Raw genomic sequence first — 18,025 nt, 5'->3', positions numbered from 1 at the left:
ATTATGGGTGGCTCAATAGCGCGATATGCGGTATTACCGCCGTTTTTTTTTTTTTTTTTTACATACCTAATTTATCCTGATTTTGCTGCATACAAAGCTCTATCGTTGAGTTATGTAGCATATATTGTTGCTTTTTTTAACTGACAGAGACGTTTTAAAACATTTTTATTTATTGTTAATTGCCAAACAGCAACAAGAACATGCGTTTTCCAATATTTTTTTTTTTTTAAGAAATCAAGTTCTAACATGTATTACATGTATGTGCGCGCGACTTTGGACAGCAGCGGAAATCTAGACTGATTATCGCGCCACCACTGGTCCACCAGGACAGTGGATTCGCACTGGAGTCGATGCACTCCTCATGCAGATAGCGTGTGAGCTCGTTATCTGCTCACGCTTTCTTGGGTATGGGCACTGACCCAGAGGTTGTCCGTGACTTCAGCAGGTATGCCTGTTACTTTCACGGCTGTATTTTACAGATTTCGCAAAGGCTTCAGCTACTCCTAACTGTCAGCCGGTCTCAGCTGTTCTTTTTGATGTTGCTGCGCGATCTGATGGTTGAGGGGGCAGCTGCGCTGGATGACAGGGGACACTCTAAACGCTTAACATGGCTTAATGTACTAAGACAGTGTTATTAACAGACCAAACTCACTAAAAATCATACTAATAAAGTATACTATGTATAAAAAAATCAGATGAGCCCTAAATATGAATGCAACTCGTTTAATAACACGTTAAGCCTTTTCCTCCCATAGAAAACCGTTATAAGAAAACGCTTAATGTGGCTTAATGTACTAAGACAGTGATTTTTAAAAACCAAACTCACTAAACATTATACTAATAAAGTTGTATACAATGTACAAAAAACAAAACAAAAAAACAGATGATCCCTGAATATGAATGCAAGTCGTTTAATAACACGTTAAGCCTTATGATGGTTTTCTATGAGAGGAAAAGGCTTAACGTGTTATTAAACGCGTTGAATTCATATTCAGGGATCATCTGATTTTTTGTAGATAATATACTTTATTAATATGATGTTTAGTGAGTTTGGTCTGTAAATATCACTGTATTGGTACATTAAACCACATTAAGCGTTTTTCCCGTTAAGCGTTTTAGCATGTCCCGATGACCTCAAATTAGATGTATTGCAGTGTCACAGGAACCTTTTTTGAAGCACATTTTGCATATCTACAACGGCTCACGAGAAAATTACAGTCGTGACCATATTGTATCATTAATATAATTTATTTAACATTGAATGCACAGTGACAAATTGAAAAAAAAAAACAATAAGGCCACAGCCTCATAAAAAAAAAAAAAAAAAAAAAAAAAAACCTGAACACTGCGGTTGCCGCGGTTTCTGCGGTTGCTATCTTTCCTCTGCGGTTTGCTTGTCAATAGCTCGGTATTACAATTTCGCGGTTATCGCGACAGCCCTAAATCTAACACGTAAACGTACGCACTCACACATTCACACAAGTTGCAGGAAGATCGAAAGTTAGGGAAAGATGAGTTTAAGAGAATGGAAATGTGAAATCCCAAGTTTACAGCAATACATGAAATTGCATAGACATGAACAACCATCAATCACTTAATTAACCCTCGCATTGAGTTCCTCAATGAGGTTAAAATTATATTAGATACACCAGTAAAGGTCACAGTCTGGAGGTACATTGCCTGTGTAAAGTTGTCGTTGAAAGGGGGTTTCCCGATGTCGCTGATTGGCTGGAAGTTCAGTAGTCGTTGAAGTGATGTCTTGGGAAGCCCGTGGTTGGGCGTTGTCTGAAGATGCAGAGTTGTGTGGGCTGGTTGAAGTTGAACGGGCAGTCGAGGTCAGACACGGCGTTACAAAACTTAACTCATAACACGAAACTCTCAAACGGAAAAGAAAAGAAGTAAAGTTTGACGAGACTAGGTGGTGTTTCTTCTCATCGTGGCTAAGTAGCAGCAGGCGTGCAGGCCGAAGCACGCTGGAACCGCGCTCAAAGAACGCTTAAAGCATGGCTAAAAGCTAAAGCTAGGAAGCAAAGCTACAAGCTAAAAGCTAAAAGCAGGCATGACTAATAGCAGAAGCAAGGCTAAAACTAAAAGCTAAATTTTTATGGTGTCCTGAGTATTTAAACTGGCCTGTTGGCCACACCTCAAATGCTATCTTGACCAATCAGATTTTGTCTTGGCTCGGGGGTATCATAAAACATACTAATTTTGGACATGATTCCTATAACAAGAATATGATACATTTGACAAATAACTGATGGTCATGACTGTTTCAAGCTAACAGATTCAAACACTTACACACTAAACATGAATATGTATCCTTAAGCTATCAAATAGTTATTAAAAGACATACACAATAAGTGATTATAACATGATGGTCAAATGTGTGGGTTACATATAAATGAATATGGAGTGAAGTGATGGACTGATATTCATTTATAAGTCTTTTTGAGTTCATTTTGGTCCATATATATGTAGAAAAGACAGTTTCTGTGCCATTTTTTTGACAAAGATTTCTGTGGAGACCAGAGGTTAAAAGGCCCCCCTCTTAGGAATTTCAGTCTGGTTCTGCTGGGGGAAGTCAATCCAAAGGATCTTGTGTAGTACTCTCAGGGGTTTACATGTGATGTCTGGTGTTGCATCTCAATTACTTGCCCTGGACAATCTCTTCTCCGAATTGAAATTGTCAATAATTGTTCTAATGGTGTTAATGTCGAAAGCTGTTCTGTGAAAGAGTTGGTTGGTTGGTTAACTTGTTTCTGACTTGTGGCACCAGGACTGATTTATGACCTCCGGTTGCCTTCCTGAGGAATTTGGCAACCACAGTCCTGATCGTATCTTTAATTTGTCTGGTTCGAGTCAGATCTGCTACAAGTCATTATTTTTCTTTTCATTATGCACAAAAATTATTCTAGGAGCTTCATAATTATGGTTGAACCTAGGGCTGTCACTTTTAGTTCAAAAATCGATTGCACAATTGATCGGACCAGCCAAAAAAAGTTTCGAAAATGAAAATAGGGAATCGATTTTAACCAAATATGTACACTATTAATTTTAAAATAATTAAACAATTTAAAAATATAGATGTAACAAAACTTACAAACAAGCAGAAGAAGAAAATAAAGAATTCCGAAAGTGCAGTATGCGTTGCGAAAGCTAGACAGAAAATACCAGCAATTTTACGTGCCTATAAGACCCAGTGACGTCAAAAGCGACCTCTTATGCCACATTCACACCAAACGGGAAGAGCGTCTGGCGCAAATGATTTCAATGTTAAGTCAATGTAAAGACGCGTTTACCGCGTCTGGAGTTCCCGCTGTGCGGTAGAGGCGAATTCGCCTCATTCGCGCATCTAGTTACAGGAGATTCTGAGTTATGAAAAGGACCATGCAAGCTGGGACCATGGACCATGCAAATGCAAGCTGACAGCGACCGCCTTTTGTGGTGGAAAATTGGCAGTAATACACCCACCTTGCGCAGCTGTACCTGAGTGTCCCTGGGACATCAGTGCGGTCGGAGCGCATCTTTTTTTGAACTTTTTTGAAATTTTGAACAGTTGTTTAAAATGGATTGAATCATTATTTAAAATAATCTTGGAGATTTTTGAATTGCCTAAATCATAAATGCAGCCGGGTTGAAGCCTGCAGCCGTCCCCTCTGCATATATATTTTTTCGACAATGTTGCACTCCTGTTGCTGTTTGTTATTTTGCACGAAACTTCATGCCAATAAATAAGAAATATTGCTGACTTGTGCGTTTCCAGCGCTCTCTTTACATTCGTCCGTTATTTGATGTTGAAAAAGGAAACGTCTTTTTTTTTTAGACATGGAAAATCGATTTTACAATCGATTCAATGAACACTTGTGTCTTAAAAATCGAAAATGTTTTTTTCACAAAAGGGAAAGGCCTAGTTGAACCACTGATGTCACATGGACGATTTTAATGATGTTGTGGCGAGTGGGGCGGGGCCGAGGGACGTGGGAACAAGGAGTGAGGCCGGCAATGATTGGACAAATCAGTGACACCTGCGACCCACCGCCGGTCTCGAGTCCCACGTAGGAGATGGAAGGATATAAAACTGGAGCGACGACAGTGAAGGACGAGAGAGGACCAGGCCTGGGCTTTTAGTTGTGTTTTGGTTTTTATTTTGTGCGCATCAGTCGTCCGTGAGGGGCTGGTGTGCTGTTTAGTGTTTATTTTTGTAATTAAAATGTTATTTGATTGTCCGCCGGTTCCCGCCTCCTTCTTCCCGATGACTAGGAAGTTTTAATTCGTTACAGATGTCCTTACTGCCTTTGAGCCTTGATCGTGGTAGTATCCTTGCTGCCTATGGAGGGTCAGAAAGCTCTCGGATTTTATCAAAAATATCTTAATTTGTGTTCTGAAGATGAACGAAGGTCTTACAGGTTTGGAACGACATGAGGGTGAGTAATTAATAACAGAATTAATAGTTCTAAGAAAACCTTAAAGTGTGTTTATAAACCTTATAGTTGTTTTGCATAGTCATTTGTTTATTTATTAATTATATATTTTTAAAAAGCTTGGCATTATGTTATTGATTTATTTTATATTTATTTATATGTTTATAAGATTAAAATTGATTTTTAAATAATATTATATGAATTATATTTATTTAAAACATCTGTCAAATCAAAGTCATGTGGTGACCCAAATGCTGAATAAAAACAGGAAATGATGTCATAGAGATTACCCCCTGGAGAATGTAAGTCTCTTAAAATATCAAATAATTTGACCTTTTTATGATAGCACCATGTTAGTTCAGACTGTATAGTGTGACTCTCCAAAACATAATGATATCGATGAATTAGTCATTTATGATGTTTGTAAAAGAAAGATAAATAAATTTAAATTCAGATATGTACACTCGCATTTTATCAACATGTAAGGAAAATAAACCATTATTTTTTGTGTCATGGTTACATGCCATATGACATTTTAAAGATATTACATTTTTAACTTTTACAGATAATGATAAACCATATGAAACCAACTGAAGAAAACAACTGCAAATATGTTCATGCACTTCGACTTACCAGTCATTGTCTCTACCCATATCATATCTCTGCAGCAGTAGCAATGCAGACCTGAGCAGCACCCCCCATTGAACGAGAGAGAGAGAGCGCGTGCCTTGCGAGCAAGATGGGGTTCGGCCGAGACCTGCACAACTCGCACGAGGGTCTGGTGAAGCTGCAGGACTGGGAGCTGAAGCTGCTGGAGACGGTGAAGCGCTTCATGACCCTGCGGGTGAAGAGCGACAAGGAATATGCATCTCTCCTGCTCAACATCAGTCAGCAGGTGGACAAGCATGACAACAACTCTCAGATCCACTATGTCAGTACGGTCTCCAAGGTAACGGCCCACAGCTGCATTTCGGGTCGGCAGGTGGAGCTGTTGTTTTATTTATGTTCACAACTAGTCATTCTGCAACCTGCTCTCTCTGTTTTTGTCTCGCCTTATCAACCTCTGTTCATCTCTTTGTTTGTTTCTCACCCTCACTCACCCACATTTCTTATCCTATCATTTTGTATCTTGGTATGTGGTTTTTGTTATCAGTCGTGGACCAACATGGTTCAGCAGACAGAGCAGTTGAGCAAGATTATGAAGTGCCACGCTGAGGACCTCAACTCAGGGCCTCTCCACCGCCTCACAATGATGATCAAAGACAAGCAGCAGGTGAAGAAGAGTTACCAAAGCCTCCACCAGCAGATCGAGTCTGAGATGCACAAGGTGAGCCTTTATATAGATTCAGAGAACATCAGTGGCCCGGTTTACACCTGGTATTAAGATGTGTTTTCATTAATCCGATCACAAGTCGATGACATTTAAATACAGGTCTAAATGGAATAGAAATCATTTTGAGCTTGTCCACTTTCCACCATTTCCATAAGTAATGAAACTGCTTTTGTAGGGTAGACACTCATGTAGTTGAATGTATTTGAAAAATCGCTGGCTATACTTGCCACCCTCTGGCCAAACGTGATCGGTATGGGACGTGTTTTGATGAAGCGCAGCAAAACAATCAATTCCTACTTGGTTATGTTTTTCAGCATTATTAGCCTATTCATGTTCTTTCCATTTGCTTTTGTTCTCACTCACTCGTAAGCAGAGAAATTACTTTATTTATTCAATCATATTTGTGCTTTGCACGCAGTGATATGGTGAAAGTGGTGTAGAGTGTGACGGAATCCGAACACGTGTTCACATTTAAAACTCATGTGAAGCACAGGTGTTTGTCTCAGCTGACCACTTGTGATTGGATCACTGAAAATGCATCGTAATACCAGGTTTAAACGGGACCAGTGTGATGGATCGGTTTTGACTTGGCTTCTGTCCTTCATAGGTAACTAAAAACGATCTTGAGAAGTTGAAATACACCTACAGGCAGTTAACTAAGGATGCTGTTTTAGCAAGAGACAAATACAAGGAGGCTGTTGTAAAAGGTGAGCCGTTTATTCATTCTCTGGTCTTTCTTTCTAATAATAAATATTAGATTTGTCATGATGTCCGATTCACAACAAAATGACTGTTACGAATCAATTATTTTTCTTGAGTCAAATAAATGAAAACGTTTTAGGCTTAAAAGTTAAAATCAGGGTTTGTTCAATATCAACATTCAGTGACAGGAAGTAAGTGTGCTGAGGTCTGATAAATGGCAAAGCTCAGTGTCCTTAAAGGGATAGTTCACTCAAAAATTTAACTTCTGTCATTAATTACTCGCCCTCATGTTGTTCCAAACCTGTTCATCTTCATAACACAAATTAAGATTTATTTTGATGAATTCCGAGAGCTCTCTGACCCTCCCATAGACAGTAAGGATCCTTACACGACCAAGGCACAGAAACGTAGCAAGGACATCGTTAAAATAATCCATGCGACTTCAGTGGTTCAGTAGTCATTTTACGAATCTATGAGAATACTTTTTGTGCACAAAGAAAACAAAAATAATGAATCATAAATTAGTCTCTTCTGCTTCACCCTATATTGCTATTTTTTAACTTAATTTGAACATATTTCACGTACGTAAATAATGTATGCTGTTCCGTGTCAGCAGCACTGTATGCGGATATGCTGTTTATGTTTTGATCTGAACATAAAAAACATATTCATACATTGCATACATTGTTCACTCCAAAATGGCGCCAGGATGATGCGAAGGCGACACATTTCTGAATAAGTCGTTATTTTAGTTTTGTTTGTGCACAAAAAGTATTCTTATAGCTTTGTAAAATTACAGTTGAACCACTGATGTCACATGGATTATTTTAACGATGTCCTGGCTAGACATGTACCGTATTCGTTAATGCGGTAATGAATATGCACAATATTGGTATCGTGGGCATTTCTAAATACCATGAAGAATTATATATAACCAATTATTCAGAATTTGGCTTGAACCCACCAACCCTAGTGTTAGGAGTTAAACATTTAACCCAACTGTTGGTTGGTAACAACCCAATCGCTGAGTTTGTCCATATTTAACCCAGCATTTTTTAGAGTGTTATAGAACCATGAATAATTTATTGAATTAGATTACTGCACTGTGCACTGTAGGTTTCTAATGTGCACTCTAGTTGTCTAATTCTGCTTGCCATTTACTCACCTTCATGTCAGTTCAAAGCAAAAAAATCTAGGTTTTCCAAGTTTACATCTTTATTTTATTTTAGCTTATTTTAATGCTTGCATCTTTTTAAATCATCTTGGCAGTTTGCTAAGGTCTTCTAGTGTCCCCTCTGGTTCAGGGGTTCAAGTTGGTGTTGAGCATTAAAAACCAATATCACTTGGATATTATTTACAACTACATGTATAACAAAGTTGCATTTCTAAAAGGCTTTCACAAAACAAGCAGGTGTTCAGAGGACTCCACCTTTTATCTCACTGGTTTCTCCTGCAGGCAAAGAGACTGAAAAAGCCCGTGAGCGATACGACAAAGCCACCACGAAGCTGCATAACCTGCACAACCAGTATGTGCTAGCGGTGAAAAGCGCACAGCTGCATCAGGAGCACTATCATGAGACTGCACTGCCTCTGCTGCTGGACTCACTGCAGAAGATGCAGGAGGAGATGATCAATGCACTGTGAGTGGTCCAGACTCCACTTAATGATAATGAACGCAACATTGGATAGTTTTTTCAGTGAACTACGGCTCTGTGTAGTATATGCCGCTTCATGCAGGTGATTTACTACTAATCACAGAACTGGCTTTACTGACGACAATTGCATGCGATTTAATTGCACAGCCCAAATTATAATATGTTTTAAAATGCAGTTCATTTATGTGATGGTAAAGCTAAATTTTCAGCAGCCATTACTCCAGTCTTAAGTGTCACATGATACTTTATTAATCATTTTAATATGCCGATTTAATGCTGAAGAAATAATTGCTTAGTATTATCAATGTTGATAAAAATGTTTTTAGGATTCTTTGAGTAATACTGTTTATATAAAAACAAGAGCACACACACACACACACATATATATATTAGGGATGGGCGTTTTCCGCAAATATCACATTCGAATATTTGAGCTCACAAAAAACGAATATTCGAATATTCGTTTATTTAAATTACGTTTAATGAGACAGACGTTATTTTTCAGCAACATTTATTGTTTCCGTCATTTTTGAACAAGCTTACACACAATAAGCTTGAACATTACACATCGTGTATTGTAGCTGAAAACCTTTAACAATGTGCGCAAACAAACAAAAGTACAGATTAAAAGCAAAAAAAAAAAAAAAAAAGTGGACAAAGAAAAAACGTAAAGCAGCCTGCAGCAATTAGGCTATTGTACAGAACGTAGCTTACACTTAACTTTGAAACTGTCAGCAAATATTTTTTTTCTATTGTTTTACATGTTCTTGTTAAGAAACACAGGCATGTAAACATGATCGGGGGAAATTTGGCTCCTTGGTCTGTTAATAATAATGCCGGCTGTGGAGAAAACGATCAAGGAAAATGTTCTGATAATGTTCAAAAAAGTTTTTTTTTTCTTTCTTACTTCTCTCATGTTTTCATCGAGAAACCTGAGATGTTTGTGCCGAGGGTCTAGGGCAGACGCGAGAAGAGGAGTTTTCACTGCATTCTCCAAGTTAGCGGTGTTTATTCGTTGCTTGAGAGACGCCGCAATAATGTTCTTGAATTCGGTCACTTTCTGTGATTCTCCACGGCATATTTGAAGTAATGTAGAAGACCGCAGTTCTTATTCATTCATTAATTGTTTTTTGCTTGCATACATCTTCAAATAGGCCGTGGAGAAACACAGAAAGTGACCAATTAGGTTTTATTGTGGCCTTTTTAAAAAAAAATTTATGACAAGCAAAAATATAGCGAAATTTGAATATAATTTTTATTTATCGAATAATTAGAGCAGAACGAATATTCGAATGTTCGACTATCCGTGCACACCCCTAATATATATATATATGTATATATGTGTGTGTGTGTGTGTATATAATTATTATTTTTTTATATCATTATGAATGTATTTATCAGTTTAATTTGCCCTTCCTTACTGAATTAAAGTTCATAAAAAAATAAATATGAACAGTTGACCAGTTCATAAAAAATTATGAACAGTAGTTAATGTAAATATTGTGCAATTTAGCAAGTATACAATTTAAGCCCATAATAGTTATATCTGTTCTATATGTTCAAATAGGTTTTTAGGCATTGAGAGGAGAATACAGCTTCCTCTTGACCTGGGGAGGGCAGTGTAGTCTTTGGATTGTACGGTGTCTGGGTGTTGTGAATGCTTTGGACCGCCATGTATAATAAAATCTTTTCTTGTAGACCTTGTGCAACCAGTGCAGCTACACTAAAAACCTTACTGCATAATGTAGCCCCAATCCAATATCTCAGAGCTGTCCGAGGATTAGCGGAGAACAGAAGTCTCTTTGGGGTTTTTCTTTTCTTAAGCTGTTTTTTAATCACAGAGTTTGCGCTAATCTGAAGTGGAGGTTAATCCACACAAAGGAAACATTTGCAAGAGCCTTCTGGGATTGATTTAGAACGCACCACTGTATTATATATGACCATTCAGTGTGGGTCAAACAACCATGCAGAAGTTTCTTCGATGTTGGACATAAAGTCAGAGAGAAGTTATATATTCAGAACTACTGATTAGCTGAACTGTCAGTTCATTTAAAAATTGATCAGTAATAGATTTACATAATCAGCAAAATAATAGTGTTGTTCAAAACCCTTCTCTTAAAGGGTTAGTTCACCAAACAAATTGAAAATTATGTCATTAATAACTCACCCTCATGTCGTTCCAAACCCGTAAGACCTCCTTTATCTTCGGAACACAGTTTCAGATATTTTAGATTTAGTCCGAGAGCTCTCAGTCCCTCCATTGGTATACTGTCCATGTCCAGAAAGGTAAGAAAAACATCTTCAAAGTAGTCCATGTGACATCAGAGGGTCAGTTAGAATTTTTTGAAGCATCGAAAATACATTTCGGTCCAAAAATAGCAAAAACTACGACTTTATTCAGCATTGTCTTCTCTTCCGTGTCTGTTGTAAGAGAGAGTTCAAAACAAAGCAGTTTGTGATATCCGGTTCGCGAATGAATCTCTCGATGTAACCGGATCTTCTTGAAACACTTCACCAAATCAAACTGAATCGTTTTAAACGGTTCCCGTCTCCAATACGCATTAATCCACAAATGACTTAAGTTAACTTGACTGTTAACTTTTTAAATGTGTTTCTGACACTCCCTCTGAGTTCAAACAAACCAATATCCCGGAGTAATTCATTTACTCAAACAGTACACTGACTGAACTGCTGTGAAGAGAGAACTGAAGATGAACACCGAGCCGAGCCAGATAATGAACAATAGACTAACTCGTTCTCGAGTCAAGAACCGGTTGCATCAGTTTTCGGATCACCAGTAGTGATGGGAAGTTCGGTTCTTTTCCGCGAACCAGTTCTTCCGGACAGTTCGATTCAATAAACCGGTTGAAGAAAACGGTTCACTGGTTCTTTTGCCCTTGATGTAATGACGTCATTTGCGATGATTGCCCTTGATTCAACCCTTCAGTTTACCCGCGCTCATAACATTAGCACAGAATCCGTTCAGAATCAATCATCAAAAGAATCAGTTCGGTTCAGACGCTCTGTATGTCGGTCTGCTTCACGCTGAATCACACATGCGCAGTATCATCAGCTCCTCGGTTCTCGAATAGGACGCATCTGACAGAAACGGTTCTTGACTCAAGAACGAGTCAGTCTGTTGTTCGTTATCTGGCTCGGCTCGATGTTCATCTTCAGTTCTCTCTTCACAGCAGTTCAGTCAGTGTACTGTTTGAGTAAATGAATTACTCCGGGATATTGGTTTGTTTTAACTCAGAGGGAGTGTCAGCCCCATTGAAAAAGTTAACAGCTTAAGTCATTTGTGGATTTAATGCGTATTAGAGACGCGAACCAATTCAAGTTTATTTGTATAGCGCTTTTTACAATACAAATCGTTACAAAGCAACTTTACAGAAAATTAAAAATAATAATAATAATACAAGACGTAGTCAGCTAGATGATGAACTATCAATATTATTAATTAATAGTAATTATATGATGCAGTCACACATGTAGCAATAATTGTTAGTTCTGTTTGTTGATTCAAGGTTAGGATCATCTGGGGTCCTCTGAGGGTCAGCATCATCTCTTCTCAGGTGTTCTGGATCCAGACTGGAGCTTGTGTAAATCCTAGTTACCACGGGATGTAAATCCCGTGGCAAAACATAGAAACAAGATAGAGACATCATTAGCATAGCTGCTGATCCAACAAAGTAAAATTAGTTTAACCCAAGCTAAAGAATAAAAATGCAGATGCAACTACACTCACAATTTAAGAGATACATTATTCGAATGCTTGGCGAAAGAGATGCGTTTTTAATCTAGATTTAAACAGAGAGAGTGTGTCTGAACCCCGAACATTATCAGGAAGGCTATTCCAGAGTTTGGGAGCCAAATGTGAAAAAGCTCTACCTCCTTTAGTGGACTTTGCTATCCTAGGAACTACCAAAAGTCCAGCGTTTTGTGACCTTAGGGTGCGTGATGGGTTGTAGCGTGGTAGAAGGCTAGTTAGGTACGCAGGAGCTAAACCATTTAGGGCCTTATAGGTAAGTAATGATAATTTGTAACAGATACGGAACTTAATAGGTAGCCAGTGCAGAGACTGTAAAATTGGGGTAATATGATCATATTTTCTTGACCTGGTAAGGACTCTAGCTGCTGCATTTTGGACTACCTGTAGCTTGTTTATTGACGAAGCAGGACAACCACCTAGAAGTGCATTACAATAGTCCAGTCTAGAGGTCATGAATGCATGAACTAGCTTTTCTGCATCAGAAACAGATAACATGTTTCGTAGCTTGGCAATGTTTCTAAGATGGAAGAATGCAGTTTTTGTAACATTGGAAATATGATTTTCAAAAGACAAATTGCTGTCTAATATAACACCCAGATTTCTGACTGTAGAGGAAGTAACAGTACATCCGTCTAGTTGCAGATTGTAATCTACAAGATTCTGTGTGGTGTTTTTTGGTCCAATAATTAATATCTCTGTCTTATCTGAATTTAATTGGAGAAAATTATTTGTCATCCAATCTTTTACATTTTTAACACACTCTGTTAGCTTAGATAATTGGGAAGTTTCATCTGGTCTCGTTGAAATATATAGCTGAGTATCATCAGCATAACAGTGGAAGCTTATTCCGTATTTTCTAATAATATTACCAAGGGGCAACATGTATATTGAAAATAGAAGGGGACCTAGGACGGATCCTTGTGGCACTCCATATTTTACTGATGATAAATGAGATGACACCCCATTTAAGTAAACAAAATGGTAGCGATCGGACAGGTAGGATCTAAACCATCTTAGAGCCTGCCCTTGAATACCTGTATAGTTTTGTAATCGATCTATGAGTATGTCATGATCTATGGTGTCGAACGCAGCACTAAGATCAAGTAAGACTAGAAATGAGATGCAGCCTTGATCTGACGCAAGAAGCAGGTCATTTGTAATTTTAACAAGTGCAGTTTCTGTGCTATGGTGGGGCCTAAAACCTGACTGAAATTCTTCATACAGATCATTTTTATGCAGGAAGGTGCTCAATTGAGCAGACACAACTTTTTCTAAAATTTTAGACATAAATGGAAGATTTGAAATAGGCCTATAATTTGCCAGTACACTAGGATCTAGTTTTGGTTTCTTAATAAGAGGCTTGATAACCGCCAGCTTGAATGGTTTTGGGACGTGACCTAAAGATAACGACGAGTTAATGATATTGAGAAGCGGTTCTTCGGCTACAGGTAACAGCTCTTTTAGTAATTTAGTGGGTACAGGATCTAATAAACATGTTGTTGGTTTAGATACAGTGATAAGTTTATTTAGCTCTTCCTGTCCTATATTTGTAAAGCACTGCAGTTTATCTTTGGGTGCGATGGATGAAACTGAAGTGTTAGACGCTGTAGAATCTACATTCGCTATTGTATTTCTAATGTTATCTATTTTATCAGTGAAGAAATTCATAAAGTCATTACTATTTAACGTTGGTGGAATATTTGAATCAGGTGGCGTCTGGTAATTTGTTAATTTAGCCACTGTGCTAAATAAAAACCTTGGATTGTTTTGGTTATTTTCAATGAGTTTGTGGATATGCTCTGCCCTAGCAGTTTTTAGAGCCTGTCTATAGCTGGACATACTGTTTTTCCATGCAATTTTAAAAACTTCCAAGTTAGTTTTTCTCCATTTGCGTTCAAGACTACGAGTTACTTTCTTGAGAGAGTGAGTATTACTGTTATACCATGGCACAGTACGTTTTTCTCTAACCTTTTTCAATTTGATGGGGGCAACAGCTTCTAATGTATTAGAGAAAATAGTGCCCATGTTGTCAGTAATTTCGTCTAATTCATGTGTATTTTTGGGTACAAATAGCAGTTGAGATAGATCAGGCAGGTTATTTGCGAATCTGTCTTTGGTGGCTGGAACAATAGTTCTGCCCAGACGGTAACGCTGAGACATATAGTTAATATCAGTTATACGCAGCATGCACGATACAAGGAAATGGTCTGTAATATCATCACATTGGGGTACAATATCTATAGCAGTAAGATCGATTCCATGCGATATAATTAGATCTAGTGTATGATTAAAACGATGAGTGGGCCCGGTGACATTTTGCTTGACTCCAAAGGAGTTTATTAGGTCAGTAAACGCAAGTCCTAATGTATAATTTGCATTTTCAACGTGAATATTAAAATCTCCCATGATTAGCGCCTTATCAACTGTAACTAGAAGATCTGAGAGGAAATCTGCAAATTCTTTTAGGAATTCTGTATACGGCCCTGGTGGTCTATACACAGTAGCCAGAGCAAGAGATACATTAGATTTCTTTTGCATGTCTGACAGTGTAACATTTAGCAAAAGTATTTCAAAAGAGTTAAACCTGTATCCTGTTTTCTGGGTAACATTGAGAATATCACTATATATTGTTGCAACACCTCCTCCACGACCAGTCTGACGGGGCTCATGCTTATAACAGTAGTTTGGTGGAGTAGACTCATTTAGACCAAAATAATCATTTGGTTTTAGCCAGGTTTCAGTCAAGCAGAGTACATCAAAACTATTTTCTGTGATCATTTCATTTACAATAACTGCTTTGGGTGTGAGTGATCTAATATTTATGAGCCCAAACTTTAAAAATTGTTTTTGTTCATTTACTTTACATTTTTCTGGTTTAATTACGATAAGATTTTTTCTAGATCCTACATTATATTTTGACCTCACTATTCGGGGAACAGACACAGTCTTAATAGTTTTTACAGCACAAGTACTTTTATCATTTAAGCGGGTGGAACAAAACTCATCATAATAGTTATTAGAGAATTGTCTTACTAGTCACATGGAGCGAAGTGTCCTGGAGATGTTGTCAGAGAGCAGCTCCGCTCCGATTCTGCTGGGGTGTAATCCATCAGCGCGAAACAGCCTAGGACGCTCCCAGAAAAGATTCCAGTTATTAACAAATAGCAGTTTCTGTTCTTTACACCATGACAACAACCATTCATTTAAAGCAAAAAGTCTACTGAACCTTTCGTGTCCTCGTCGATACGTGGGCAGTGGTCCTGACACGACGATCGTCGCCGCGGGCGTCGTGCTGCGAACCGTCTCGATCAGGCTGCTGAAGTCCCTCTTCAGCGTCTCCGTCTGCCGCAGCGTGGTGTCGTTAACCCCGGCGTGAAGCACGACCGCTCTGGGGCTCTCGTCGACCTTCAGGATCGCGGGTATCTGCGCAGAAACATCGAGAACACGAGCACCAGGCAAACAATGAGTGTGCACTTTACCTTCGGCTAACGTAGCACTTACGTGTCGGACGATGGAGTCTCCGATGATCACAGCGTCGCGTCCTGTCTCGCGGAGGGGAGCGAAGCGGTTCCGGATGGAGATGTCGAAGGCAGGAGGGGGAGAAGTCGTCGCCCGGGACCCGGCTCGCGTCCTCCGCTGTGGATGCACCCAGGGTCCGTGGTGTCCCGGCGTCGCAGTGAAGGACATCTGGGAAGATCGCGTCCTGGGTGCACCGGGCCTGTGCAGAGAAACACACGGAGTAGACGTGGTGGGACTGTTAACAGATCGCTGTATACTTACCCCGGACTTGTGAGCGTCAGCCCGGGATGATTCCAGCGCGGTTCTCCGCTCTCTCAGCTGGGCCTGCCTTACCTCCAGGTCGCGAATCTGCTTTCCCACGGCCTCGAGCTCGAGCTGCACAGAGTGGAGACATTCATCCGCCATTAAAGCAAGTAACAGTGAGTACAGCAGTGGTAATGTGTGTGAATAGAGTATTAGCAATGTTAGCGCAGTTAGCTGCAACCACGCCGCTGATGCTAACGGGCTAAAAGCTAATAGCGGACCCGGGAGATCAAAATAAAACTAGTGATAGCGAGGCGCTCTGATTGTTTTTGTTGTAGAATACAATAGAGGATATATTCACACGTTATATAAACGGAAACGATGATGTATAAAATTGTTTTTTGAGTTAAAAATAGTCAATGAAAAGAATATAGTGACGGAGCTCAAACGCAGTACAGCCGCCAACAACAAACAGCCATTTAAAATGATTCCGTTCGATTTGGTGAACTGGTTCAAGAAGATCCGGTTACATCGAGTGATTCATTCGCGAACCGGATATCACAAACTGCTTTGTTTTGAACGCACTCACAACAGACACGGAAGAGAAGACAATGCTGAATAAAGTCGTAGTTTTTGCTATTTTTGGACCGAAATGTATTTTAGATGCTTCAAAAAATTCTAACTGACCCTCTGATGTCACATGGACTACTTTGAAGATGTTTTTCTTACCTTTCTGGACATGGACAGTAGGCCATGCATACATTTTAACTGGAGGGACTGAGAGCTCTCGGACTAAATCTAAAATATCTTAAACTGTGTTCCGAAGATAAAGGAGGTCTTACGGGTTTGGTACAACATTAATTATCATTAATGTCATTAATGACATAATTTTAATTTTTCAGTGAACTAACCCTTTCAGCATGAGCTCAATAAGCACCACTGATGTTAATAATAATCCAAGTAAATTAACGCCTGTCAATGACATTGTACATTCATAAATGGATACAAATAATTATTTTAATTTTCTTTTTTTTAATTCTAGTAAGGGGATTCTGGAGGAGTACAGTGAAATCACCAGCCTGTTAACAGATGAAATAGTGAAGGTCCACAAAGAAATACACACCTCCATCGACCAAATCGATCCACTGTCAGAGTATGACAACTTCATCGACATTAATAAGTAAGACACTTGTGAATAAAAATGCTAATTGATTAGAATGTATTATAGGTAAGATTAATTTTATTAATGTCTTTTTATTTTTAGATAGTAAAGTAAATAGTATTTTTTTTACTATTTAAACTATTCAAAAATGTAAAGTATCTCTGAGATCTTTTCAATTAATTTTTCAACAGATCACCAGAAGCCAAAGAACCAATTGTAGAATTTGATGCAACGCTATTAGAAGAAACAGAGAATCTTCAAGCAAATGAGATTCTGTGGAATAATTTGACAGCAGACAGTTTACAAGCAATGTGAGTTGCTCATTTCTCAGTCAGTGTCACTTAAGAGCTGGGTATTACATGCAAGATCTGCATGAATGCTACAATCCTTATTTTTGGTAATAATGGTCTCCATATTCAGGAATCAGAGTTCTTTTTTTTATGCTACCAGGCATAAGTAGTAGACCTTATATTGTAGATAACAGTAAAGATGTGTGTTTGACTGATCTCAGGCTGAAGTCCAACTCAGAGGAGCTGCTCCAAACCCAGGAGAGTCTTCACAGCAAAGAGGACCTCATGCAGGACCTGGAGAACAAACTCGAGGAATCTACCAAAACCTTTGAGAAGAAATCAGAGTGAGAGAATGAACCTCTTTCAACCCTTTCACAGAATATATCAAATCAGGGTGTTGTCTCTGAACCAGTGGTTCTCAACTAAGGAGGCCACAAGATAACAACAAATTCAATGAAAACAAATTTCAGTTTATAAGCAGAAACAAATTAAAAAGCAGAAAATAAAGATAGAAATATCAGCCACTATGTTCACAATGCTTGTTCACTAATGTTAGTTTACACTAGTTGTGTTTTTAATTCAGGAGTTCTACAATGTCAAGCAGCAGGGTCTTTTTTCCATTCATGGTCATTCCTGCTTCAGTGTTCTCTCTGTGTTAGCTGAAACAGTGAATGCAGTAGTGAAGTGTGGAGAATTCAAGTGTTTCCATAGAGATTCATTAGGTTGAGCAGACCGATCCTTGTTGACCTCAGCACCTCTGTGAAGATGAAAAGGCTCGGACTGATGGAGCTCAGTGAACTGTGCTGTTGTGCTGGTTAGATGAGGATTTGTCCAGCTTCAGCACATTCTTTAAGGTCTGCTGGGTAATCCAGTGCAAGAGATGCTGATATAATCACCTCTGCAAATGGGCGGCAGTGCTGCTCAGCTC

The 18,025-nt window shown here is 38.8% G+C and overlaps 1 protein-coding gene across 4 annotated transcripts in view; it reads left to right on the top strand.

The window, feature by feature from the left end:
• The window catches only part of LOC132140843 (tyrosine-protein kinase Fer-like), a 42,319-nt gene that overhangs the window by 7,477 nt on the left and 16,817 nt on the right, over positions 1-18,025 (top strand). For 3 of the 4 annotated variants that reach the window (XM_059549861.1, XM_059549860.1, XM_059549862.1), the window contains 7 exons: positions 5,090-5,370; positions 5,575-5,748; positions 6,362-6,461; positions 7,913-8,096; positions 16,688-16,825; positions 16,999-17,118; positions 17,319-17,441. In XM_059549861.1, the coding sequence (XP_059405844.1) occupies positions 5,161-5,370; positions 5,575-5,748; positions 6,362-6,461; positions 7,913-8,096; positions 16,688-16,825; positions 16,999-17,118; positions 17,319-17,441 (1,049 nt within the window). In that variant the 5' untranslated portion in view covers positions 5,090-5,160. The remainder of the gene's footprint in view (positions 1-5,089; positions 5,371-5,574; positions 5,749-6,361; positions 6,462-7,912; positions 8,097-16,687; positions 16,826-16,998; positions 17,119-17,318; positions 17,442-18,025) is intronic. The other variant, XM_059549863.1, reaches the window with a different exon arrangement.

This window comes from Carassius carassius, chromosome 5, assembly GCF_963082965.1.
Source record: "Carassius carassius chromosome 5, fCarCar2.1, whole genome shotgun sequence".
NCBI classification, from domain to species: domain Eukaryota; kingdom Metazoa; phylum Chordata; class Actinopteri; order Cypriniformes; family Cyprinidae; genus Carassius; species Carassius carassius.
This window is presented reverse-complemented; position numbering and strand designations above follow the sequence as displayed.